Source organism: Equus asinus, chromosome 2 (assembly GCF_041296235.1).
Source record: "Equus asinus isolate D_3611 breed Donkey chromosome 2, EquAss-T2T_v2, whole genome shotgun sequence".
NCBI classification, from domain to species: domain Eukaryota; kingdom Metazoa; phylum Chordata; class Mammalia; order Perissodactyla; family Equidae; genus Equus; species Equus asinus.
Genome location: NC_091791.1, coordinates 26,997,370 through 27,022,426, shown reverse-complemented (window position 1 = coordinate 27,022,426; position 25,057 = coordinate 26,997,370). Strand labels below are relative to the sequence as shown.

General features: G+C 44.4%; 1 protein-coding gene across 3 annotated transcripts in view; it reads left to right on the top strand.

Moving 5' to 3' along the window:
- PDCD11 (programmed cell death 11) overlaps positions 1 to 25,057 on the top strand; it is a 43,934-nt gene that overhangs the window by 5,347 nt on the left and 13,530 nt on the right. For all 3 annotated transcript variants that reach the window (XM_044751518.2, XM_044751528.2, XM_044751522.2), the window contains exons 5-21: positions 339 to 500; positions 1,818 to 1,938; positions 2,433 to 2,614; positions 6,982 to 7,089; positions 8,456 to 8,662; positions 10,472 to 10,596; positions 10,779 to 10,839; positions 11,493 to 11,639; positions 12,954 to 13,205; positions 13,785 to 13,919; positions 14,473 to 14,667; positions 15,478 to 15,648; positions 16,642 to 16,861; positions 17,655 to 17,804; positions 18,220 to 18,335; positions 19,636 to 20,177; positions 21,088 to 21,150. In XM_044751518.2, the coding sequence (XP_044607453.1) occupies positions 339 to 500; positions 1,818 to 1,938; positions 2,433 to 2,614; positions 6,982 to 7,089; positions 8,456 to 8,662; positions 10,472 to 10,596; positions 10,779 to 10,839; positions 11,493 to 11,639; positions 12,954 to 13,205; positions 13,785 to 13,919; positions 14,473 to 14,667; positions 15,478 to 15,648; positions 16,642 to 16,861; positions 17,655 to 17,804; positions 18,220 to 18,335; positions 19,636 to 20,177; positions 21,088 to 21,150 (2,957 nt within the window). The remainder of the gene's footprint in view (positions 1 to 338; positions 501 to 1,817; positions 1,939 to 2,432; positions 2,615 to 6,981; positions 7,090 to 8,455; positions 8,663 to 10,471; positions 10,597 to 10,778; positions 10,840 to 11,492; positions 11,640 to 12,953; positions 13,206 to 13,784; positions 13,920 to 14,472; positions 14,668 to 15,477; positions 15,649 to 16,641; positions 16,862 to 17,654; positions 17,805 to 18,219; positions 18,336 to 19,635; positions 20,178 to 21,087; positions 21,151 to 25,057) is intronic.

The following is a 25,057-nucleotide window of genomic DNA, read 5'->3' as shown; positions in this document are numbered from 1 at the left end:
GAGAAAGTGGTGGGGTGAGAGAGGTGGGATACAGATGCAGTGAGCTGAAGAGCAAGTAGGAGATGAAGAAGTGGAGACAGTGAATACAGACAACTCTTCTGACAAGTCATTTTACATCTGCCCATTGTGTGGAGGTATTTGGAGGCCTTCTGCTGAGATTCAAGACTGTAACTCGGCCACAGACCCTTCTTCCTCTGTGGGCAAGTGGTTACTCTCTTCATCCGCCTTTTGGGTTCTTTAAGGTCTGAGGATGAAAAACCACTGAGCCAGATGTGAGCAGTGGATTCTTGCTTCAAGGGAGGGGTATGTATCACATCTTTCTCATTTGTATTATGCAGGACCTGGCCCGCTTGCCTGAACTCTTCTCGCCTGGGATGCTGGTGAGATGTGTGGTGAGCAGTCTGAGCGTCACAGAGAAGGGCAAAAAGAATGTCAAGCTATCTCTGAACCCAAAAAATGTCAACGAAGTATTGAGTGCTGAGGCCCTGAAGCCAGGCATGGTACGTATCTGGGCTCAGGGAAGAGGAGTAGACGATGTGCCTTCCCCCTGCCCTGCCTCCTGGGGAGTGTCTAGACCGCCTTTCCTTCAGCTTAACTGTTACACATGGGCGTGGGTCTTTTCCTGGGAGGTCTCCAGGATGCTTTGGGTACTTAATGGAAATCGAAGACTTGAACCTAATCACGTTACCTGGGAGGGGAGGAAGTCCAAAATTTACTAGTGGCAAAAAAAGTGACTATAAGCATCCTTATCAGGGGATTTACTACTGCTGAGAAGAAGTTCCTGGAAGTGCCTTACTTACCAAGACTTCTTCACAGATGAAGTCTTTTTCAAAGGCCATCTGGCATTTGTGGGGAATGCTTGAAGGCTGCTCTCTGGAGCAAGAGACAGGGTAGACAGGGCAGTTAGTCTGTCAGCTGCATTAGTGGCTGGCCCACTCCTGAGTCTCGCAGTCCTGTGACCTAGCTCAGAGCCTGCAAGTCCAGTAGGTACAAAAGCTACACTCATATAAGCGCTCTTGTAAATTAGGGGAAGGAGAGCAATATGATCTTGTAAACGTTCAGTTAGAAGTGGTGGAGTTTGAGACAGGCCCTGGAAGTTGTGTAGAAATGGGAGTAGAAGTAAACCAAATTGTAGGAAGTCAACAGGTGTTGAGAGCCTGCTGTATGACAGGTGCTGTTTTACACACGTCGTCTGAGGAAATTCTCACAGCAGCCCTGTGAGGCAGATAGATATCACTGTTGTATGTTTGAGAAAATGCACTCAGAAACGTTTAAATGACTTGCCAAGGATCAAGTAGCTAGTAAGCGTCAGAGCCAGATTTGAATGCCACACTGCTTCCCATGAAATCTAAAGGAGGTTGGCAAGATTATTTTTTGATGTCTTGGAGGTGCTTAGCAAAGACATGATGACAGCTAGAGGGGTAGTTCTGGATTCTCACTAGTCATGGTGCTGGGGGATGACCTTGCGGGGCCATCTGGTTTCTCTCTCTTTGAGTAACATAAAGGTCTTTCCTATCTTCTGAAAATTCTCCAGGGGAGAGACCTCTCTGTCATTCATTATTCAACTGTGTACGACACTCCTCACTGTCTGGAAACCATAAGATCCTTCAAACCCTGGGAGAATTCAAGTTAATATCTTTCCCTCTTCTATCTTCTAGTGGGATTGAGGTTTAAAGTGAAAATTGAGGGGAGTCGGGTAGGATTATGGGATGATGTTGAGATTGATGGTGGCAGCATTCGCCTTTGGTTGTGCATGTTTGCTGTGTGTGCCGTTACCTCAACTTTTGAACTTTTTGGAATGCTTTCTCTTTCTTCAGCTGCTCACAGGCACCGTGTCCAGCCTAGAAGACCATGGCTATCTAGTGGACATTGGTGTTGCTGGGGCCAGAGCTTTTCTGCCACTGCAGAAAGCACAGGAGTATATCCGGCAGAACAAAGGTGAGGGGAGGAAGAGGGGCCAGTGCGTGATAGTGAGGTGGTGTATATGGAGATTATATATAAATGCCACTTTGGTGAGTAAAATGACTGACTGGTGAGCCCGAGGCTGTTTGGTTTTGCTAAAATGAGTGGTTAATACAGCTGATAGAAAAGGGAAGATGTATGAAGGGCCAGGGTATCTCTCACCAAGATCTGATGGATCAGTTTCACTTTTTCTCACCTAGAAGATTCTACTGAAATTTGGGCCCCCAGGGCCTCTGAACAAGCATTCTCTTGCCTCACTGAGATTTTCATATTTTTGTGGGGTAGTTGATTCCAGATCAGTTAGGGGCACTTCCCTCCCTTCTTGTAGTTGGTCCCTTAGAGATTAGGAATGTGGGGAGTATTATGTGGTAGCTGGGCAGGTCGCCATGCATCCTTTCAGGTGTTGCTTGAGCCCACGTTAAAGGTCCTTCTCATGGAGGTATTTTTCCTTTTTGGGGCTGGGCTTGCAGGTGCTAAACTGAAGGTGGGCCAGTACCTGAACTGCATCATTGAAGAGGTAAAAGGCAGCGGAGGAGTTGTTAGTCTGTCTATTGGTCATTCAGAAGTTTCTACTGCCATTGCTACTGAGGAGCATAACTGGACCCTTAATAACTTGCTACCAGGGCTGGTAGTCAAAGCCCAGGTACAGAAGGTAAGCCATTCATTGTTACTACTGTTTTCTAAAATAACAGTACTTCTTATTGAAGTAATACCTGCACACAGTCTAAAATTGTGCCATCTAGTAAGGTAGCCACTGGTCACATGTGGCCATTGAGCGCTTGAAAAGTAGCCAGTACCACATATTGAAATGGTCATACGTTGGATATATTGATAGACAACATTTCACGTGTTGTCATAACTTGTTGCTGGAGGAGTTACTTTGTGACTCCACTGGGAGAGAACTCTTGTAAGCTTGCACTTGGTTTCTTCCAGACTGTTAAATAAACTATTAAAATAAATTTCACCTGTTTCTTTGTAGTTTTTAAAATGTGACTGCTAGAAAATTTCATGTGTGGCTTAGATTTCTGTTGGACAGATCTTCTCTAAAAGATCAAATAGTATTAGAAGACTTTTAATGAAGAACTGTTTCATCCCCCCTAACCCCCATCTTTAACTCTGTTAGTTTATCTTTTGAAATTTACCTCTGTATTTCTAAGTAATTGGCCTCTGCTGGCGTCTCTTGGTTTATCAATTGTAGGCATTGAGTTGTAACTTCTTATCACAGTAGATAAGACTTGGCTCTCTTGATTTTCCCTTCCCTTCCCCAACCTCCCAACAGTGGCATATTAAAACTTTGATTAAATCAGTATTCAGTATTTAAATTAGGATGACTGTGTACATATTGTGCAGTGTTGAGCTAGGTAATATAATATGACTTTCTTGAATAGCTTTTTTTCTCTGTTGTTGATAATCAGCTTTGTTTTAGTCATTTACCAAAATGTATTCCTGCTTATCAGTATTTCTTCACACATCCTGTAGTTATTTTCCTCTCACTACAATTTTCCGTGTTTTCAAACCCTTTAAATAACCTCTTAGTTACTTTTTTTTCGACCTGGAGTCCTTTTTACTGTCATCCTTCTCCAGCCTGGACTGGTTGCTCTGTAGAGCTCCTGCAGAGCTGGTGTGCTGGGACTTCCCTTCTGTTATCCTGGATCCTTCGCCACTCTCTTGTACTGGAGCCTTCTTTGATTCCATGTATTTCTCTTCTTTAATTTGCTCCCTCATTTTAATGTGGCACATTCTTCAGAAGCATCCTCAGAAAGGTACATGGGAGGTTAATTTCTTGACCTAGTGTGTTGGGGATCCCCAAGACCACTCCCAGGTTGGATGATTCACTAGGAAGACTCACAGGACCCAGCATAGTGGTACTGACAGCTGTGATTGATTACAGTGAAAGGAGGCAAAGCAAAAACAGCAAAAGGAAAGCCCCATGGAGTGAAGCCCGGAAGAAACGAGGCACAGGCCTCTGAGAGTTCTCTCCCAGCAGAGTCACAAAGGGTGTACTTAATTCCTCCAGCAACAAGTTATGACAACACATGTGAAATGTTGTCTGCAAGGAAGCTCATTAGAAACTCTGCCTGAGGGTTTTTATTGGGGCTGGTCACGTAGGCACCCTCTGCCTGGCATCTACCAAAATCCAGACTCTCAGAAGGAGAGTGAGTGTTTAACATAAGACATATTGTTTGCACAAACAGGTTAAGTACAGTGAGCTGCTCAGTTCTGGGAGTGTTGGGAATGGAATCTAAGTTCCCACACACCAGCCGAGGGCCAACCTCGCAAGCAGGCTTTTCTAAGGAGCGCAGTCTCCCGTTGGCTATGTTAACTCTTTTCTGCATACCTACTATGTCTGAAAACGTCTTTGTTCTGCTCTTTCGTGTGGTTGGTAATTAGGCTGGGTTTAGAATTCTAGGGCAAAGGTAACTCGGAGTTTTGAAGTCTGTATTCCCATTGTCACTGGCCTCTGTTTGTGTTGAAAAGTCTGATTTTATTTTGATTCCTCCTTCTTTGTATATGGTTTTTCTTTTTGGAAGAGTTCAAGGAGCTTGTCTTTATCCTTTTTACTTTAAAATTCCATGATGATGTGCTTCATTCTGGCTCTCTCTCCATTTATTTGTGCTAGACTCCTGCAATCCAGAAATGCAGATCCTTCAGTTCTGAGAAAGTTTCTTGTGTTGTTGTTGTTCTTTTTCTCAATTTTTAAATTGAGATATAATTCATATATAGTTGTAGTAAGATTTCACCGTTTTGAAGTGTATCGTTCAGTGGTTTTTTTAGTGTATTCACAAAGGTGTGTAAGCCGTCACCACTATTTAATTCCAGAAGATTTTCATCACCCCAGTAAGAAAACCTGAAACCACTGGTGGTCACTCTCCAGTCCTCCCTCCCTCCAGCCCCTGGCAACCACTGGTGTACTTTTTTGTCTCTAGATTTGCCTAGTCTGGATATTTCCTATAAATGGAATCATACAATATGTGGTCTTTTGTGTCTGGTTATGTGACTGAGCATGTTTTCAAGGTTCATCCATGTTGTGGCATGTGTCAATGATTTATTCCTTTTTATGGCTGAATGATATTCCATCACATGGATATAGCACATTTTGTTTGTCCATTCATCAGTTGGTGGACATTTGGGTTGTTCCTACTTTTGGCTTTTGTGACTAATGCTGCTATGGAATCCATGTGTACGTTTCTGTGTGGACTTGTGCTTTCATTCCTGTTGGGTGTAGACCTAGGAATGGAACTGCTGGGTTACGTAGTAACTCTACATTTAACTTTCTGGGGAACAGCCAAAGTGTCTGCACTGTTTCGCATTCCCACCCGCAATGTAAGGGGTCTAATTTCTCTACATTCTCACAAACACTTGTTCTTGTCCTTCTTTTATTATAACCATCCTAGTGGGTGGGAAGTAGTACCTCATTGTGATTTTGATTTGCATTTCTCTAATGATTAGTTATGTTGAGCATCTTTGCGTGGGCTTATTGGCCATTTGTGTATATTCTTTGGAGAAATATTTATTCAAAAGTCCTTTGCTCATTTTAAAATTAGGTTGTCTTTTTATCGTTAAGTTGTAAGAGTTCTTTATATTTTCTGGATCCTAGCCCCTTATCAGATCTTGTTTTTGTTTGTTTTAAAGTATAATTTCCTCTTCTTTTTCTGTAATTCCTGTTAATATGATGTTAGACTTCATGGATTAATTCTCTAATTTTCTTATCTTTTCCTCTATTCTTATCTTTGTTTTGATATATGCATGCATTTGTCTATATCCTACCTTCTGGGAATCTCTCAACTTTAGCTTCCCATTCTCTGTTGAATTTTAGTTTTGACTGTCGTACTATGAGTGAGGCACTGAAAAACTCCTAGGAAGTCTGCGTGCCTCGGTGGGACTTGCTGACTGGCTGACTTCACTGTCAGGATCTGGAGCTAGCAGACTTTCTCTGGGCAACCTCCAAATATCATTGTTAGAAGTCTCCTCTGGCATATTAGATTTCTCTAGAAAGGATCTACTGACTTCCACCCAGAAGGGTATAAATAAGCCTGACTGCCTGAGACCAGGTGGGAGAAAGGGGCTGGATGTCTCCGTATCTGTATCCATACGACATTCAGAATTTTTCTTTTTCTTTTTTTTTTTAAAGGTTGGCACCTGAGCTAACAACTATTGCCAATCTTTTTTTTTTCCCCCCTCCTGTTTTATCTCCCCAACCCCCCCAGTACATGGTTGTATATCTTAGTTGCAGGTCCTTCTAGTTGTGGGATGTGGGATGCCACCTCAACGTGGCCTGAGGAGCAAGGCCATGTCTGCACCCAGGATCCGAACCCTGGGCCGCCACAGTGGAGCGTGCGAACTTAACCACTCGGCCACGGAGCCGGCCCCCAGAATTTTTCTTAATCCACATTTTCAGTGTTTGCACTCTTGCTGTGTTTTGAGTCTGGTACCATTTTCCTGGGGAATAACTCTCCCATTGCGTGTGGAGATAGGAGAGGGGTGGATCTATAAGGTGAGAAGAGGACCTTGGGATCTGACCTAGTTTCCCTGATTTCAGTCATCTACCTCATTGCTCTCTTTTGAGGTGCTTCTCATCTCTAATTCCTTAGCTTTTGGGGTCTCTGCAGGGTGAACTGGCCCGCTCATGGTCAGTATCTCCCTTTTGCAAGCAGTTGGATTTTATCTTCTTAGTCTGGGCAAATCACCAAGTTAGCAATAATTTGTATAAGTTATCAGGCTGGCAGTTCCCCGAGGATCCTTGTACAAAGCGCCCTCCATCCCTTTGGGAAATCCTGAGGGTGGGAGGGCTGATGTCCTGTCAATCTGGAAGGGGGTGAGCTTACTGAATAAAGAAGCAGGCAGTGCTAGGAGTTGTTCTGCCACTTAATTTTATAGGAAGAAAGATTGATATAGTTCAGCTGGGGGAAGAGAGAGACGGTTATCATGGAAAATGTGGCATTGAGTATGAACAGCATCTCTCACATTCTTGATTCCTTCAGACATATGTTTTTCATAACTTGTTCTGTTTATTTCTAGGTGACTCCGCTTGGCCTTACGCTAAACTTCCTCTCATTCTTCACTGGCCTGGTTGACTTTATGCACCTGGATCCCAAGAAAGCTGGAAAATATTTCTCAAATCAAGCAGTAAGAAATGTTGCTCCTGTCTTTTCTTTTCTTGATTCCAGTGTGTCCCAATCCAGTAAGACAGCTAGCTACAGGGCAGGTCCTAGGGCTGCCTGTGGACAAGTGTCAGAGAGGAGGCGAGGGCAATAAGAAGTAATTTGGAAGGACCTCAAGAAACTACCAGTGGTTAAAGAAGAAGCCCGTGGAGAAGAAGGCAACGTTTAGTTTTTATTTCATATTCTTTTATATAGTTTGATTTCCTTTTTTGGTAGTGAATCTTTTGCTTTTATAGTTTAAAGTGATGTATTTTTTTATTTTTTAATTTTGTCTAAAGATTGGCCGTGAGCTAACATCTGTTGCCAATCTTTTTCTTTTTCTTCTTCTCCCCAAAGCCCCTCAGTGCATAGTTGTATCTTCTAGTTGTAGGTCCTTCTGGTTCTGCTGTGTGGGACGCCGGCTCAGCATGGCTTGATGAGTGGTGCTAAGTCCATGCCCAGGATCCAAACCAGCAAAACCCTGGGCTGCCAAAGCAGAGCGCGTGAACTTAACCACTCAGCCATGGGGCTGGCTCTAAAGTGATTTGGAAGAATATTGAACATAAGAGAACTACATATATGTTTAAATAGGAAAATGTGGTTTAAAAAGTGGTATGAGTAATATAGATCCAATTTTGAAAAAAAACTTTAAAAGGAGTACACCTGGTTAAGATACTGGAAGATTATGCCATCAAGTTAATAGTGATTTAACTCTGGGTGATTTTTCTACCCTTATCTAATATTCAAATTTTCTACAATGAATATGGATTTTGGGAAGAAAATCCCAATATATGTTATTCAGAATTTTTAAAAAATCCTAATATGATTTTTTTTTCTGTTCGTTTTTGTTTTTAACAGTAATGCATGCTAATGGAAGCTATAGAGACTTTTTTTTAAAGTAAAAATAAGGTTTTTCACCACCTAGTGATAATATTATTAACATTTTGGTAAATCTCTTTCTAGTCATTTTTTTCTCCCTGTAGTTGTATTTGCAGAACTGAGACATTTTACATGCTTTAACCTTGCAGTCAGAGCAGGCTGTTCTGGTGTTTCCGATGAGCTCTGATGTAGTGGTGCCAGTACATGGTTTCTGTTGCATATGAGTTAGCCTCGTGGTGTTGAGGGGACGCTGGTATATTTTTCCTGGCCTTGAGTAAGCTTTGATTTAGTCGGACATAGTCCCTCTGGAACACTTTGTTTGAATTTTTGCATGCTGTTTGCACAAGCCGGTTTGCGTGCTTATGTCCACAACCTGGTCAGCACATGGCGAGTCTTAACCTCAGAAAGTCTGCTGCAGGTGCCTTGTCTCCTGTCTGCCTCCTCCTGCTCATTTTGCCTTTTCCCTTGTCTAGGTGCGGGCCTGTGTCCTCTGTGTCCATCCTCGGACCAGAGCTGTGCGGCTGAGCCTGCGTCCCGTCTTCCTGCAGCCTGGGCGCCCCCTCACCCGGCTCTCTTGCCAGCATCTGGGAGCTGTGCTGGATGACGTTCCTGTCCAGGGCTTTTTCAGCAAGGCCGGGGCCACCTTTAGGCTGAAGGATGGGGCTCTGGCCTATGCCCGGGTAAGGAGGCTCTTTGTTTTGTCAGGGATCTTATCACTAGAAGCTTTTGGGACTCATAGGTCCTCTTCTGCTTTCTTCATCCCTTGGTATCAGTTTCCTATTTCTGAATATCCCCAAGTGAGGCAGAATGTTCACAGGGACTAGAACAGTGTCTATTTGTTATGTTAGGATGTCTTAGAATCAGTTTGACATGTTTGATAACTAGTCGATAGTAGGTATAAGAATGAATTAGGATCTACACCAGGGCTTGGCAAAGCTTTTCTTTTCTTTCTTTCTTTTTTTTTTTTGGCTGAGGAAGATTTGCCCTGAGCTAACATCTGCTTCCAGTCTTCCTCTTTTTGTATGTGAGCTGCTGCCACTGCGTCACCACCGACACGAGTGATGTAGGTCAGCACCTGGGAACCAAACCTGGGCCGCCTAAGTGGACTGCGCCAAGCTTAACCACTAGGCCCCCGGGGCTGGCCCAGCAAAGCTTTTCTTAAAGGGCTGGATGGTACATATTTTAGACCTTTGGGCTATACAGTCTCTGTCCTAACTACTCAACTCTGTTGTTACAGCCTGAAAGTAGCCATAGACAGTACGTGAATGAACGGGCATTGGTACGCTCCAGTACAGCTTTTACAGCCATGCGTCGTTTAGCGACAGGGATACTTCTGAGAAATGCGTTGTTAGGCAATTTTGTTGTTCTGTGAACATCATAAAATGTACTGAAGGGGAACAAAATTTGTCACCCCAAAATGTATCTCTTTAACATGAAGATTATTTTAGGCTGATTATTTTTAAGAAACAAAAGACTCAGAAAGTTTTTCTTATTACCTTTCCTTAATGCCTTAAAAGAATTCAGATAAAAAATTCTGCCTCAGTTAGGGGTTACCAGAGGAGAAGGAGGTTGGGGGTGGGCATAAAGGGTAAAGGGGCACATATATATATGGCGACTAACAAATAATGTACAACTGAAATTTCACAATGTTATAAACTATTATGACCTCAATAAAATAAAATTTTAAAAAATTCTTAAAAAAAAATTTCTGTCTCAAGAAGCAGGCTATCACCTTAGCATGACATGAACTAGATGGTAGACAGGGAGGAACCTAGAAAAGCATATTTGTTTGGCTCCCCTCTGTGTTCTGTTTCTGTGTGGCCAAACACTTGTTTTTCACACATATGCTCCTTTTTACCTACCTCTGATTTGCCTGCCTTTCCTTTGAAGTCTCTGACTCTCCCCACTGCCAATATGTTCTTTTGTCTTTAGGTGAGGATGGTATTTAAGATGAAGGCTTCCACCATTTTGGCGAGTTACTTGGTTTTTCTGAGTTTCTCCCATGTATGCATGTTATTAAACTTCCCTTTTTCTTCTGTTAATCTGTCTCATGTCAATTTAATTCTTAGATCAGCCAAAAGAACCTAGAAGGATAGAAGAAAATATCTTCCTTCCCTACAGTACCCCAAACCTAGATGATATAGCCTCCTACACACCTAGGCTACATGGTACTAATCTTATGGGACCACCGTCATATATGCTGTCCGTCATTGACCAAAACATCATTACGCAGTGCATGACGGTATTTGCAGAAATAGGCACTGACTTGTGAGCTTTAATTTACTGACCCATGATCTAGAGTATCCTCTGACCTTATGGAGATTCTATGATAGTAAACACCAGTTTTTTAGTTAGAGGAGTAACAGGTAATCAGAGTACTGTTTTTATGATAGGTGATAAATGTGTTGTGTCATCTTGGTGTACTTTGATGTCTGATTGCCTCAGATCTGTTGTCTCTTGCTTGTCCTTAATCACTTGGTACTTCATAGCTCAGCCATCTCTCCGATCCTAAGAATGTCTTCAATCCTGAGACCTTCAAGCCAGGGAACACTCACAAGTGTAGAATCATCGACTACAGCCCAATGGATGAACTGGCTTTGCTGTCTCTGCGGACGTAAGTCTGTCATTAACACGTGTGGGCTGTAGAGCTGTGCTGCTGGGCAGGTGCAAATTCACACTTTCTCCTGGCCTGGCCCTGGGAGGGTGTCGTTTCTTGCCAGCATGATTTCAGTAGCCCTGAATTTTAGGCAGCCTCTATCCTACTGCATTTAATCTTGTATTTTTCTTTTGTTTTAGGTCTGTTATTGAAGCTCAGTATCTTAGATATCATGACATTAAACCTGGGGCATTGGTAAAGGTAAGGCCTCAAACATATAGTTAGTTACCCTCCCAACTTCAGACATTCTTTAGTTCACAGGTTAACGGTCAGCTTGTTAGTCCTCGTGTGAGCACATTTAAAGTCATGTTCCTTGTCTCTGCCTGCTAACTGGAATTTCTTTTTCTTCCCTTGGATAATTTGTAATTAATTTTAAGGGAAGGTCTTACTCTCACCACCCAACAACACAGAGGCAGTAGGTCATAACTCCTGGGATTTGATGGTGTTTTTTTAGACCAGGTCAAAAATTAGTTCTGTGATAATTGAGCTACCAAGGATATTAGTAAGAAGCCAGTTCCAGTGGCCTCTCCAGGCCAATCATTTAGCCCTAGTTGAGCAGCTCCTCTTTATATGCAGAGTTCATTCCTTAGAAGACATAGTCCCTTCCTTTGGAGAAGGTACTGGTAAGGGAGACAAGACATGCTCACACAAAAAGAGGTGAAGGTTGCCATAAATAAACCCAATTGCATCCAGATCAGTGTAGGGTATGTGCTTTACCCCTGTGAGATCTGGAATAACTGGCACAGTTAGCCCAGGAAGCTGGGCTTTGAAAGAGGGGTGACGTGCTTTGTTTTAAGAGCTGGAGGAATGAGCATTCTTGAGTCATCATGCCATCTTTTCTTTGGACTCACCAGGGCACGATACTGACCATAAAGCCATATGGGATGCTGGTGAAGGTGGGTGAGCAAATCAGGGGCCTGGTACCTCCCATGCACCTGGCTGACATCCTGATGAAAAATCCAGAGAAGAAGTACCACACTGGGGATGAGGTCAAGTGTCGGGTGAGCCTCCTGAAGGGTCTCTGGTGGGTTTTTGACCACATGGGAAGAGAGTAGTGCTTCTCAGCTGAAGTTTCTGCCTTTTTCCACTAAATGACCTTAACATCTGCAGTGCTGTGCCTGCCATTGGGAGGAGGAAGCTGAGTCCCTGCTCTTGAGAATTATGTAGTATAATTGAGAATTAAAATATCCATAATGAAGAGAGCCAGGCCAGTGTGTGACCTTTTGCCACGTGGTTTGGTGCAGGCTCCATGCTGTAGTCATACCTCAGAAAGGGGAGGTGAGGGTGGGCTGGGGCAGAAAGGATCACTGATGATATATATCAATGGCAACTATCGTGTAATGTGTGCTCTGTGCCAGTTACAGTGCTAGGCATGGGACGTGCATTATTTTATTTAATTCATAAGACGACCTTATAGAGTAAGAACAGTTGTCCTCATTTTTCAGGTGGGGAAATTAAAGCTCAGGGAAGCCAAGTATCTTGCCTGAAGTCATACAGCTAATAAATGACAGAACCAGTTTTCAAATCAGCTCTATATGACAATGATGTCTTCTTGATTTCTGGCAGCGGTGGGACTTGAACTAGAAAGGATGGGTAGGATTTGGAAGGTTGAGGAGGAGTAGAGGGTGTGCCAGGCACAGAAATAGCCCAGACAAAGCTTCCAGAACTTGAGTGGTTTATAGCAAAGGCTTGAATCCCAAGAGAAGCTTCGTAGTTGTGAAGATTAAGTGTGATAATACACAGTGCTTAGCATAGGGCATAGTGTGTGTAGGCATTCAGAATGTTAGATTTTCTTATTGTCGTTTTATCTCATTACTATTGAGTCGACAAAGATATTGATTATCCCTTTGTGCAAAATTTTATAGTAGTGGGGTCAGGAGGTTAGAAATGGAGGGATTTCTCTGCCCTCAAGGAGATGACCTCCTGAGGGATGAGAGATGGTTGGCTCTCTCAGTCTTAGTTTGTAGCTAATATTCAGCAGTATTGAGGGGGTAAATTGGTTTAGTCATTCATTCTGTTGGACGAGATGCAGGTGGTCTAGGAGGGAGCTAAGGCAGCGTAGAAGTGAGATAATTAGTGTCACTGCAGGCCCAGGGGGGGTGATTTATGGGAGGAAGTAGATTTGAAATAGAGGTGAGCACTCTCTAGATTGTCATCCAGCAGGATGCAGGGAGGATCTGTGGCTGAAATTATTCTCAGAGGGAAGAGCAGGTTCTTAGAGACTAGGGCCCCTGGGTTAGGGGGTTGTGGAGACCACCAGCTCAGTGGCTCTCTTGGTAATGGTGACTTGATGACAGCCAGTATCCTTTCCCTAGGTTCTGCTTTGTGACCCTGAAGCCAGGAAGCTGATGATGACCCTGAAGAAAACCCTGGTTGAATCCAAACTATCTGCCATTACCTGCTATGCTGATGCCAAGCCTGGTCTGCAGACACACGGCTTTATCCTCAGGGTCAAGGACTATGGCTGCATTGTGAAGTTCTACAATGATGTGCAGGGACTAGTGCCCAAGCATGAGCTCAGTGCCGAGTATGTCCCTGACCCAGAGAGGGTCTTTTACGCTGGCCAGGTAACCCTTTCCGTGGACGAGCTCCTACCCTTAGTGACCCCATGAACACAGATTTGAAGTAGTAGGAGGGCTACTGTTTAAGGGATAAGGAAGACAGCATGTGGGGCAGTGGGCCTGAGCCAGCTAAGCAGAGGAGATGGGAACAGAGTAGAGAGAAATCCTTAAGGGGGTTCAACGGAAGCCAGTAAGCTAATGAACCTCAGGCCCACAACCTGAAAGCAGTCAGTCTTTACCTATAATACGCTGGTGTCCGGCACATCAGAAAGTGTTGTGGGGCCACTGTCACCACAAGGGGGCACTGCCATAAAACTGGTGAGCCTGGGTCTGTCTAGGAAAAATAATTTTTTAAAACTTGAGTTTATACCAAAAACATTCATTCATGTCTTCCTTTCACCCAAAAGGCTGACTTGTGGGGATTGTGTGCAGCTCGTGGTATGTTTCTTTTCACTGCCTTCTGATCTGATCCAGGGTCTTGGTGGAGCTCCCAAGGCCTCTGCAGTGCTCATGGAGGGCCCCTCTCTGCAGGGCCTGACGGGCCTGCTGGGAGGAGTTAGCCAGGCAGGTGTGGTTTCTCACCAGGTGGTGAAGGTGGTGGTGCTGAACTGTGAGCCGTCCAAGGAGAGGATGCTGTTGTCCTTCAAGCTGTTGAGTGATTCAAAGAAAGAGTGTGCTGGACACAATCAGAAGAAAAGAAGAGCTGTAAATGTTGGACAGGTACCTGGACTTCTCCAGACAAGTTATTTTAGTTTACAGTGGCAGAGAGCAGGGTGCTACTGACACATGGGGTCCTGGAACCCGTGGAGGGGAAAGATCAAGGTAGCTAGCAAAGATTCTGGGACTGGAGAGTATTGAGTTTCTTGAGAGATGATGTCATATATGTTCTTTCCTGTGTGTCAGAACCAATGGAAGTTGTCTAGGAAAGGAAAGTTCTGTTGTGGTATGGCTTTTTGGCAGTATCCTGCTGCCCTCTTTCCTCTCTGGTCCCTAGGGCCAGCCTGCAAGACTGTCTTTCCTCTGGGACCCAGTGGAGGGACTTGGGAGAGGAGTGACGTGAGCGCACAGATGGGTCCTGGTGTGGCGCGGGTGTGCATGCATGTTGGGTCCTTGAAGGGTGGTGTGGGGTGTGGAAGAAAGCTGCTTCTCTGATCTTGACCTCTCAATCATCCCTGGTGCTGGAATTTGATGCCTCTGGTCTCCACCTGACCCAGATGAGGTTGCTTTCTGCTCAACACAAGTGCTATTTTTTGTCTTTCTCTTTTCTGGGTAGTTGGTGGACGTGAAGGTGTTAGAGAAGACCAAAGATGGGCTGGAGGTGGCTGTCCTGCCCCACAACATTCCTGCTTTTCTCCCCACACCTCATCTGTCAGACCATGTTGCCAACGGCCCACTGTTGTATCACTGGCTCCAGGCTGGCGACACCCTGCACAGAGTCCTGTGTCTGAGCCAGAGTGAGGGACATGTTGTATCCTTTACTGGTATCTGGGGAGCTCTGGGCCCTGGCGGGTCAGGCTCTGCTCTTAGTTGGAAACTCCATGGGAAAAAGTCAGCTATTTGACTTTGGAAATACCTCCATAAAACTGAACTAGTGGCCAAGCCTGCACTTTCCATCTGTTCTTCTGGTGGAAAGTAGGAACAGGATTGAAGTGCTGCCAGCAGATACTGGTGGTAAGGGCAGAGCGGGAGTCCAGGGTATTGGGGAGGCGGCAGTGTGGCCTGCCGGGCCCAGGAGGATATTCCCAGTAGCATGTCTAGCCTTCTTGCACTCAGTGCTTGCCCCTTGAGCTGGAACAGTGAATAAGGTAGCTGTGGTCCTCCTCCTTTCTTTCCCCTTTTTCTCTCTTCCACCCCACTCCCCCCACCAGGGGTTGGTTACTTTGAAGATGGGGACAGTGGAGGGTTGTGTCATGGCAGATCCAGCTGCCAAGCCACAGGGATGAGCCGTTCCCTGTTTGGTTCCCTCCAGTAATCCTGGAGGTGAATTAATAAGGAAAGGAATAAAACAGTGGTTCTCAAACTTACGTGTGCATCAGAATCACCTTCAGGGCTCATTCAAACACAGCTTGCTGGGCCCACCCCAGAGTTTCTAATTTCAGTAGGTCTGGGCGTGGTGCTCAAGAATTTGCATTTCTGACAAGATCCAAGTGATGCTGCTGCTGCTGATCTGCACACTTAGAGAATCCTGCAGGAGATGGTGGGGAGTGGAGAAAGGAGATGGGAGAGATGGACATTTCATCAGTCCTTTCTGGGACATTCCTTAATGAGGTGCCACTAGCTCCTTTGCAGGAAACCAGCTTTGGTCTCCACAGTAGAAGGTGGCCAGGATCCCAAGAGCTTCTCAGAAATCCATCCTGGAATGCTGCTCATCGGTTTTGTGAAGAGCATCAAGGACTATGGTGTGTTCGTCCAGTTCCCCTCAGGTCTTAGTGGACTGGCCCCCAAAGCTGTAAGTTCAGCTCCATGCACAAAGGCCTTTGAGGAGACAATAGAGTCGGGGAACCTGAGGGTGGTGGGAAAGAGCAGGATGCTTTGATCCTTGAACATTTGTCAGGGGCGTGATATAGGAGCTGAGATTCAGTCCTCGTTCCTCTTGCCCAGTCCTGTGTCCTGGCTCAGGGCTGTGTCCTCCTGGAGAAAGGGGCACCTTTTCTACTTCATTCTACAACATTGGGTGGGCAGCTGGTGACCAAGAAGGCTTTATTCTCCACTGTGGTGATACTGAGCTTGTTTTTTGTACTCAGCATGTTTAGACATGGAAATTGATTTTCCCGAGCAGCTGTGTACAGGTTTTGTAGCTCTTGGAATTTTTGAGGTTTTAAGGTGCCAGAATACCCTTCAAATTATTACCTCCCCCGTCCATGTCATTGAATCATAACTTTTGGACTAGAAAAGATCCTAGTAATTGCATAGTTGAACCCTCTCTTATGCCTGCTGAGTAAACTGAGACTCAGAGTGGGGAGGAATCTTACCAAAGTCAGTGTAAGACAGTGGTCAGCAAATGGCTTCTCTCTCATTCTTGCCACAGATAAGTCCTAAATGTTTCTTCCTTTTCAGAGGGCTGTCTCCCTGATGTTTTGCCTGGGCAGATCTCATTTACGTCTCCTGCCAGAACAATTTTGAAAATGGGAACAGCGGGGAGGACCTCAGAAAAATGCGTAGTGAGGATTCCCATTCGGTGTCAAAGACATGGACAGTGAGGTGTCCCTCTGGCTTGCCATTAATGTGTCTTCTCGGCTACGTGCCCTCTAGAAGGCTGGATTGGGCAGCCAGGGCCTCTCCTATATTTTTATGGAAGGAGAGTAGAGTTTTACTTAGGACTGGGGGGAACTTCCTGGGTCCCATCTTCCCCCTCCCACACTCTATTTTGGGCGCATTAAGTGGGTTGTCTTAATAGAAACTTCCTTTGCTTTCTCCATTTTCTGCCCATTCTTCCCGTCAGATCATGAGTGACAAGTTTGTGACCTCCACAAGTGACCACTTTGTCGAGGGGCAGACAGTGGTTGCGAAGGTGACCAACGTGGACGAGGAGAAGCAGCGGATGCTCCTGTCACTGCGGCTGTCGGACTGCACCCTGGGGGACCTGGCTACCACCAGCCTCCTCCTCCTGAGCCAGTGCCTAGAGGAGCGGCAGGGTGTGCGCAGCCTCATGAGCAACCGAGGTGGGGGCAGGAGGGCAGAGGATGAGGGTTGGGTGGAGAGTGTGTGTTTTAAGTAATGCCTGTCTGTTCTGATGAGTTGTTGGGCTTCCCAGAATTAAAAAAAAAAAAAAATTGGTAAACTTTTTAATGGGAGTATGACCTGCAGAAGGTACGCAAATCATTAAGTGTACAGCTCAGTAAATGTTTATAAAATGAACGCCCTTGTTTAACTACCACCCAGATTCAGGTAAAGATCATTACCAGCATCCCAGACCCCTCTGTGCTCCCTCCCAGTCCAGAATCATAATTTCCCTTTGTTCTGTGGCCTCAGGTTTGCATTTGTTGTGGAATTTATTCACTGCTTCGCTTTTGTTTTTTCATTCAGCAGATTTATCTGTGGGTCATATGTGGGTGATAAAATGCAGCAGGGACTTGCTAAAACACTTCGTGAGGGCTTATTACTCTGACCCTCCTAAGCTTTGAACCATTGTGTAGGATTGCTGGAACCCTGGTAGGATTTGAGAACAGGAGGCATGGGAGGGCAGATTCCAAACAGAAAGAATGAAAATTCAGAAACCAGAAGAAAGCATGTTTCTGGTATTGTTTGGCTATTTTCATGAATTATAGCCAAGTAGGACTAGCAAGGGGTACAGGTCTCTGCCTGTGATAGGAGTTTTCATGGCTATTGGACATTTTTACCCAAACTGATTGTACCTTCGCAGTGCTCACTGTCCTCCGTGAACAGGACATTTCCAAAGGAGAAGAGTGGTGTGACTCTTGTTGCTAATCCCTGTTTCCTTTGGAATTCTGGCAGACTCTGTGTTGATCCAGACGCTGGCTGAGATGACCCCGGGAATGGTCCTTGACTTGGAGGTACAGGAAGTGTTGGAAGATGGCTCTGTGCTGTTCAGTGAGGGCCCAGTGCCTGGCCTGGTCCTGAGAGCCAACAGATATCATCGGGCAGGTGAGTGCTTGTGTCTCACCCATCATGGTTGGTGGAGGAAACCTTTTGCCCTTTGCTCCCTCTCCTGGCTACAAGAGTTCCAAATTCAGAGGGTAGATGAGATGATTCAGTAGAAATTTTTGGCGTGCCTGTCTTGTGTGAATGCAAATCAGAACAACTGACAGCATACTAAAGAAGATTTAGGTGTGAATCTTTTCATTGGTTATAATTGGGTAAGTAGAGATTTGACGTATCAGCATGAATTAAGGCGCCCCTGAACTTGAACTGTGGGCGCTAGACCCTTGGTTTCCCCAACCCATATAGACATGTGGCCTCTTTTCTTTTTTATGCCTAAGGGTTTGAGGGCTTGGAGAGATGCTGTCTCCTTCCCCCTGTTCCACGGGGTGATCATGTTGTGTTTGGTTCTGCACTGCAGGGCAGGAGGTAGAATCTGGGCAGAAAAAGAAGGCTGTCATCTTAAATGTTGATATGTTGAAGTTGGAAGTACACGTTTCCCTTTGCCACGATTTGGTGAATAGAAAAGCTAAAAAGGTAAGCTTGCTGAGGACTCCATTTCCATGGTTTCAAATGCATCACCCACCCTTCCTCTCACACTCTTGGCTCAGGGCACTAATGCAAATTCCTTTAGATAGGGTGACCGTATACCCAGATTTGTCTGGGACATTCCTAGTTTCTACCTCTCGTCCTGATGTGGTTATTAACTCACTGACTTTCACTCTGGTTCAGAGGATAACTTATATGGTCACCATGTCTTTAGGGCCAGGCTGGTAACGTAAATGAGTGAGGTGGGCCAGGCCGGTTAGGAAGCTGTAGTGGTAGGACTCTGACAGACCGCATGCCCTCCCACAAAGCGTGGGGACTCTTCAGCTCCGTCTGGTTGTTGCCAGGTGGGAACATCTGCATCCAATGTCTTTGATTTTTAAGAAGATGCAGAATGTGGGAAATGTTAGAAACTGTTTTTTTAAAACATCATATGAATCAAGCAAAACATGGCTGTGGGTGGTTCTGACCTCCAGCCTGCTCATCCATACCTTCTCCTGTATGCTGTTGTGTGACAGAAGAACGAGTTCAAGGGAAGTCTCAAAATTAGTAGTATTTTTCTCTGGATGATGTATATATTTGATCGTCATCTATAGTACTTTTTAAGTACCTAATTGCGTAGAGTATGGTATAGAGAATTACGTAGATATAATTCTTAACTTCTTGTTTCTTATAATTTTAAGACTTTAAGAGAGACAAAGAGAACTAGAAAACAACACTAACCCCCTACTAAGGTTCTGGCAGGTCCCTATTCCATTTTATCATCCACATGAAAGCTTGAACATATAAGGATGTCAGCACAGTTGGATTTGGGGGAAAGACAGGCTAAAGGCCTGCACATGATAAGCTCTCAGTAATGACTCTATTTGTTGAATGATCGAAAGAGTGAATAAACTGGGTGGAGAGCTGCAGGACTGAGAGGCTCGAGAACCGGTGTTTTACAGCTGGAGAACTGTTAGAGGTCACCTAGTTATGCATGAGAATCACCTAAGTAACTTTTAAAATTCTGATTCTACTACTTCTAGGATAGGACCTAGGAACCTGAATTCAAAACAAAACAAACGCTATCTCCAGGTGATTCTGATGTGGCACCTTGAGCTCAGTCAAAGTCACCTCAGTGTACAAGAGGGGGAAGCTAGGTCGAGGGAGCGAAGGCTAGTTGGTTACAGCTCAGACTAGCCTTGGGTCCTGTGGACCCCAGAGGGTTTCCCCAGCCCTACCTTGCCCAGTGGGTGATGGACGAGCACCTGTCCTCTGTATGAAGCGGCGATGTGGGCTTTCTGTTTTCCAGCTGAAGAAAGGCAGCGAACACCAGGCGATTGTGCAGCACCTGGAGGAGTCCTTTGCCGTTGCCTCTTTAGTAGAAACTGGCCACCTGGCAGCTTTCTCCCTGACCTCTCACCTCAATGACACCTTCCGCTTTGACTCAGAGAAGTTGCACGTGGGACAGGGTGTCTCCCTAACCCTCAAGACCACAGAACCAGGAGTGACTGGTCTTCTCTTGGCTGTTGAGGGGCCAGCTGCTAAGAGGACCATGAGACAGACCCGGAAGGACTCTGAGGCAGTCGACGAGGATGAGGAAGTGGATGCAACTCTGGTTGTGGGGACTGTGAAGAAGCACACCCTGTCCATTGGGGACATGGTCACAGGGACTGTCAAGTCCATTAAGCCCACCCATGTGGTTGTGACCCTGGCAGATGGCATCATTGGCTGTATCCATGCCTCCCACATTCTAGATGATGTTCCAGTGGGCACTTCTCCTACTGCCAAGCTGAAAGTTGGGAAGACCGTCACTGCCCGAGTGATTGGTGGGCGAGACGTGAAGACCTTCAAGTATGGAGGCTTTTGGGGATGGGCCGGCTTTGAGGGGAGATTGTTGTAACTGTGGGAGGAGGAATGGCAACTGAGGCAGGTTACCAAAAGTTGCACATAGATCAGATTTTCTTTTAGTTAACAAGAACATTCACAAAGAATCTTTTTTTTTTTTAATGGAATATAGTGTAGTGGTTAAGAGCATTGGCTTAGAGTCAGACCTGGGTTTGAATTCCAGAATTGGCACTTAAAATTATGCGACCATGATCATGAGTTTAGTAGTTACTTAACTCTCTGAGTTCTGTTTTCCTAATTTGTAAAGTGAGAGCAATGGGAGTGACAACCTTTTAGGGCCGTTGTGAGGATTGAAAGAAAGAACCTCTAGTATGTAATGTGCCTCGCAGGTTGCCTGACACTTAGTTGTTGCTTGGTATCCATCAGAATTATTATTGTCCATTCTCCACTGCATAGCTTAATTATACTCATCTACTTTAAATCTAGTTACAGTGTGTTATTGTAGCAGAAATCCTTGCTACAATGAGAAAAGCAAAAAATGAATTCAAAGTCTAGCCAATAATTTGCATAATTTCAGTAAGTAATTGTGGGATCTTCAGTAAGTCATTTATTCTCTCTAGACCTCAGCTTCCTTACTTTTGGAATGAAAGAGTTGGGGTACATAGTCTCTAAGGAGAATTCTTTTCAGGGTTTAATATGATGATCTTAAAAGATCAGATGAGCCAGCTCCTTAACATTTATTGCAAAGGATGAGAATAGACACCCTCAGGCCTGGCACATAACCAATGGGTGGTATTGAGATGGAGTGGTGGTGTTTTTAAGCTTGGTTTGGTGGGGAGTAGAGAGAAATTCTGACCTCCAGATTGTAGTGTTACAGAGATTAAGGAAAATGATTTGGCTTTATTTGTTTCTCCAGGTTTCTCCCAATAAGTCATCCCAGATTTATTCGAACCATCCCGGAGCTGAGTGTTCGGCCAAGGTGAGGGGAACCCCCAGGACCGTGGTCTCATGGAAAGAGCACTGGGCTCTGGCCTCAGGAGCCTGAGTTCCAGTCTTGATTCTGCCAGTGTTGTGACTTATTTTGCCTCTCTCTGTCCTGGTTGTCCTATTTCTGTAGTAGGAATATTTGTCTATTACAGGGCTAGTTAGAGGGATTATATGAAAATTAATGTAAAAGCTGTTTTCAGGGTTTAAGTATCAGTTGAAAGGCTGATTACGGTTCTGTTTATTGGCATATAACAAAAGGAAACATTTTTTCCTCTCAACCCAGTTTTCTAGAACTCAGTAGTTCCCTAAATAAACAACGTGTAGCCAAGAATGCGTGTTCTTTGAGTGTGAACTCCTGCTTGGTGACTGGGATCTCAGGGCGTGCTCTAGTCAGCTCTGCAGGGGGTTCTGTGAGGGATTCTGGGTGGAGGAGAGCTACTGGTTCCACGTAGTGGTGGATCCAGTTTGTCTGGGATCATTTTTTCAGATGATCTTAAACATTTTGATCCATGGGCCTATCTGCTTCTGCTTCCTCCATTAAAAAAACCCTAGCCTCTCAGTATTGATAGGCCATCAACGAGTGGCCTCTTAATTATCCATCAAAGCTGGATACACGTGACCGTGAGACTAGCTCTCCAGAGTCAGCCCCGGGACCCCTCCAGGTTGTACGTCTTAAGTGCCTAGGGATGTTGTGGAAGGGCCTCTTAAGTAACTTTCAGAGAGTGGGGTTTGGTCAGTGTACTGAAAGGACCAGGATAGAAGTGGAATGTTTCTGAGAAAGCTTGTGTCTGAGGCAGGGATATATTCCTGGAAGACTGAGTAGTTCTAAATGCTAACAACACTCCTGGAACTTCAAAGTAAGCCCTTTAGTTCCAGGATAATGAAATTTGGCGGATGCACTCATTCTTGTTTCATCTGTGGTTTCCTTAGTTTTGTAGATTTTCATTGTGTCCCCCTCCAGTTTCACTGTGAAAATAAAGAGATCTCATCATATTAGTCGTTTTAGTCTGCCGTTTCTTCACCTCTGAGGTGTGATGTCTTGTTTAATTAAGGGTTGAGGTCAAGTAGCTTATTCAGGCTAAGGGTGGATATCTTAAATTAATGAATACTTCAAGGGACAAGGCAGTGAACTTGTGGGAAGACCCACTGGGATCCTAAATGGTTCTTGACCCTCAGAGTGCTAGAACCTCTCATGAACTAACACTGCTGTTGTTGGTCCACCCCCTTGTCTTGGGGGACTGTGCTATGAACCAGAGTGGTGGTACTTGGCTGTAGCAATGTGGGCCAAGTGCATTTATTGAGGAGGTGGAGAATGGAGAGTTAAAACAACAGACAGGGGCCGGCCCAGTGGTGCAGCGGTTAAGTTCGCACGTTCCGCTTCAGCGGCCTAGGATTCACTGGTTCAGATCCCGGGTGTGGACATGGCAGCGCTTGTCAAGCCATGCTGCGGTAGGCATCCCACATATAAAGTAGAGGAAGATGGGCACAGATGGTAGCTCAGGGCCAGTCTTCCTCAGCAAAAAGAGGAGGATTGGCAGCAGTTAGCTCAGGGCTAATCTTCCTAAAAAATAATAATACTAAAATAAATAAATAAAAATAACAGATGGACAGATAAACTCTAGCACATCTTCCACTTCCTCTGTTCCCCTATGTTATACTGTTATTTTATTTTAATCAAGGCCCCTGAGAAACATAGTATAAATATAATAGTGGTATTATTGCCATATTTCTCTAATGGTTATGTTTTAAAATACATATTTTGAAGTCAGGAGGAAATTTGTTTAATTGACGGTGTTGACTTATTGAGGAAATGTAGTCGTATTTTCATTCCCGCGTATCCGTGGAGGTCTTGTGCACGAAGGGAATGCCGTCTGTACTAGAGCTGAGGTCAGGATCGTGGAGGGCATTCAAGCTAGAGCCGTCGCTTCCTTCTCAGCTGCTCTTTCGGAGGGGTAGGAGTTCAGGGAGCAGAGCAGTTCAAGAGTCTTAAACTGTATCTCTGGGATTCCTGCTAGTTGCTGAGTTTTCTGTTAGCATTACTTCAGTTATGCCCACCCTTCTTTTTTTGTGGTTATTCTTTTTTGGAGCGGCAGTTTAAAGTCATTTTGGGAAAAGAAAAAAGGGTAACATACTCGTTATATGTATATGTGTTCTATTTTTTGTGGGTTTTTTTGGCTTAAACAACAGACATCTATTTTCTGATAATTCTGGAGGCTAGGAGTCTGAGATGAAGGTGTCGGCAGGGTTTGTTCTTCTGAGTCCTCTCTCCTTGGCTTGTAGATGGCCACCTTCTCCCAGTGTCTTCATGTGGTCTTCCCTTTGTATACCTCTGTGTTGTAATCTCCCTTTTTTTTAATTATTGTGGTAAGAACACATAACATAAATTTATCCTTCACTAGTTTTTAAGTGTTTGTTACAGTATCATTAACTATATGCACATTATTGTATAACAGATCTCTAGAATTTTTTCATTTTGTGACTGAAACTCTATACCCATTGAACAATTCTCTGCCCCACCCCCCACGAGGTGGCAGCCTCTGACAACCACCATTCTGCTTTCTGTTTTCTGGAGTTTGATCACTTTAGATACCTCATATAAGTGGAGTCATGCACACTCCTTCTGTGACTGGCCTATTTCACTTAGCATAATGTCCTCAAGGATCATCCGTGTTGTAGCAGATAGCAGGATTTCCTACTTTTTTAAAGCTGAGTAATATTCCATTGTGTCTCTGTACCACATTTTCTTTATCCCTTCATCCATCAATGGACATTTAGGTTGCTTCCACATCTTGGCTATTGCGAATAATGCTGCAGTGAACATGGGTGTACGATATCTCTTTGAGATCTTCTTCGGTTCTTTTGGATGTACAGTCATGTTTTGCTTAGCGATGGGGATTCTGAAAAATGCATTGTTAGGCGATTTCATTGTTGTGCAAACATCATAGTGCGTACTTACCACCGTTGTATATGCAGTCAATCGTTGACTGACATGTTGTTATGTGGCACGTGACTGTGTACCCAGAAGTAGGAATGCTGGATCGTATGGTAGTTATATTTTCAGTTTTTTGAGGAGCTTCCGTACTATTTTCTATAGCAGCTGTGCCATTTTACAGTCCTACCAACAGTGTACAGGGAGGGGTTCCCTTTACTCCACATCCTCACCAACACTTGTTCTGTTACATTGCTACAAGTGTGAAGTGATATCTCACTATGGTTTTGATTTGTATTTTCCTGATGTTTAGTGATGTTGAGCACCTTTTCCTGTGCTTCTCAGCCATATGTATCTTCTTTGGGGAAATGTGTATTCAAGTCCTGTTTTCTTAATTGGGTTATTTGGTTTTTGTTACTGAGTTGTAGCTTAATCTCTTCCTATAAGAACACCAGTCATACTGGATTAAGGCCCACCCTGACAACTTCATTTTAACTTTCTTCCTTTTTAAATTCCCTGTCTCCAGATACAGTCACATTCTGAGGTACTGGGGATTAGTACTTCAACATGTCAATCTGAGGGGGAGAGGGGTGCACAATTCAGCCCATAACAGACATTCTAATGTCACCTAACTATGTAAGTTTCATCCGAACTATAACTTATATAACGATATAAGTTCATCCCAACTGTAAACTGCATTAGAGATAACGTGTGTACATTGTCTGTTACAGTGCCAGGCACACGGAAGTTGTGTGTGTGTGCGCGTGTTAAGAAATAACAGTTTACAGATGCTCTCTTCCCTAGGCTTCTCTCTCCTCGTCCCAGAGGATGAATTCCCCAGTATTAATTTCATGTATATCCAGCTCTTGCTTTTATACTTTAATTATATATACACATATATATGTACATATATATCTACAAAAAATTCTGTAGTTTTCAAATTTTACTGCTATGCTGACTTAATATTTTG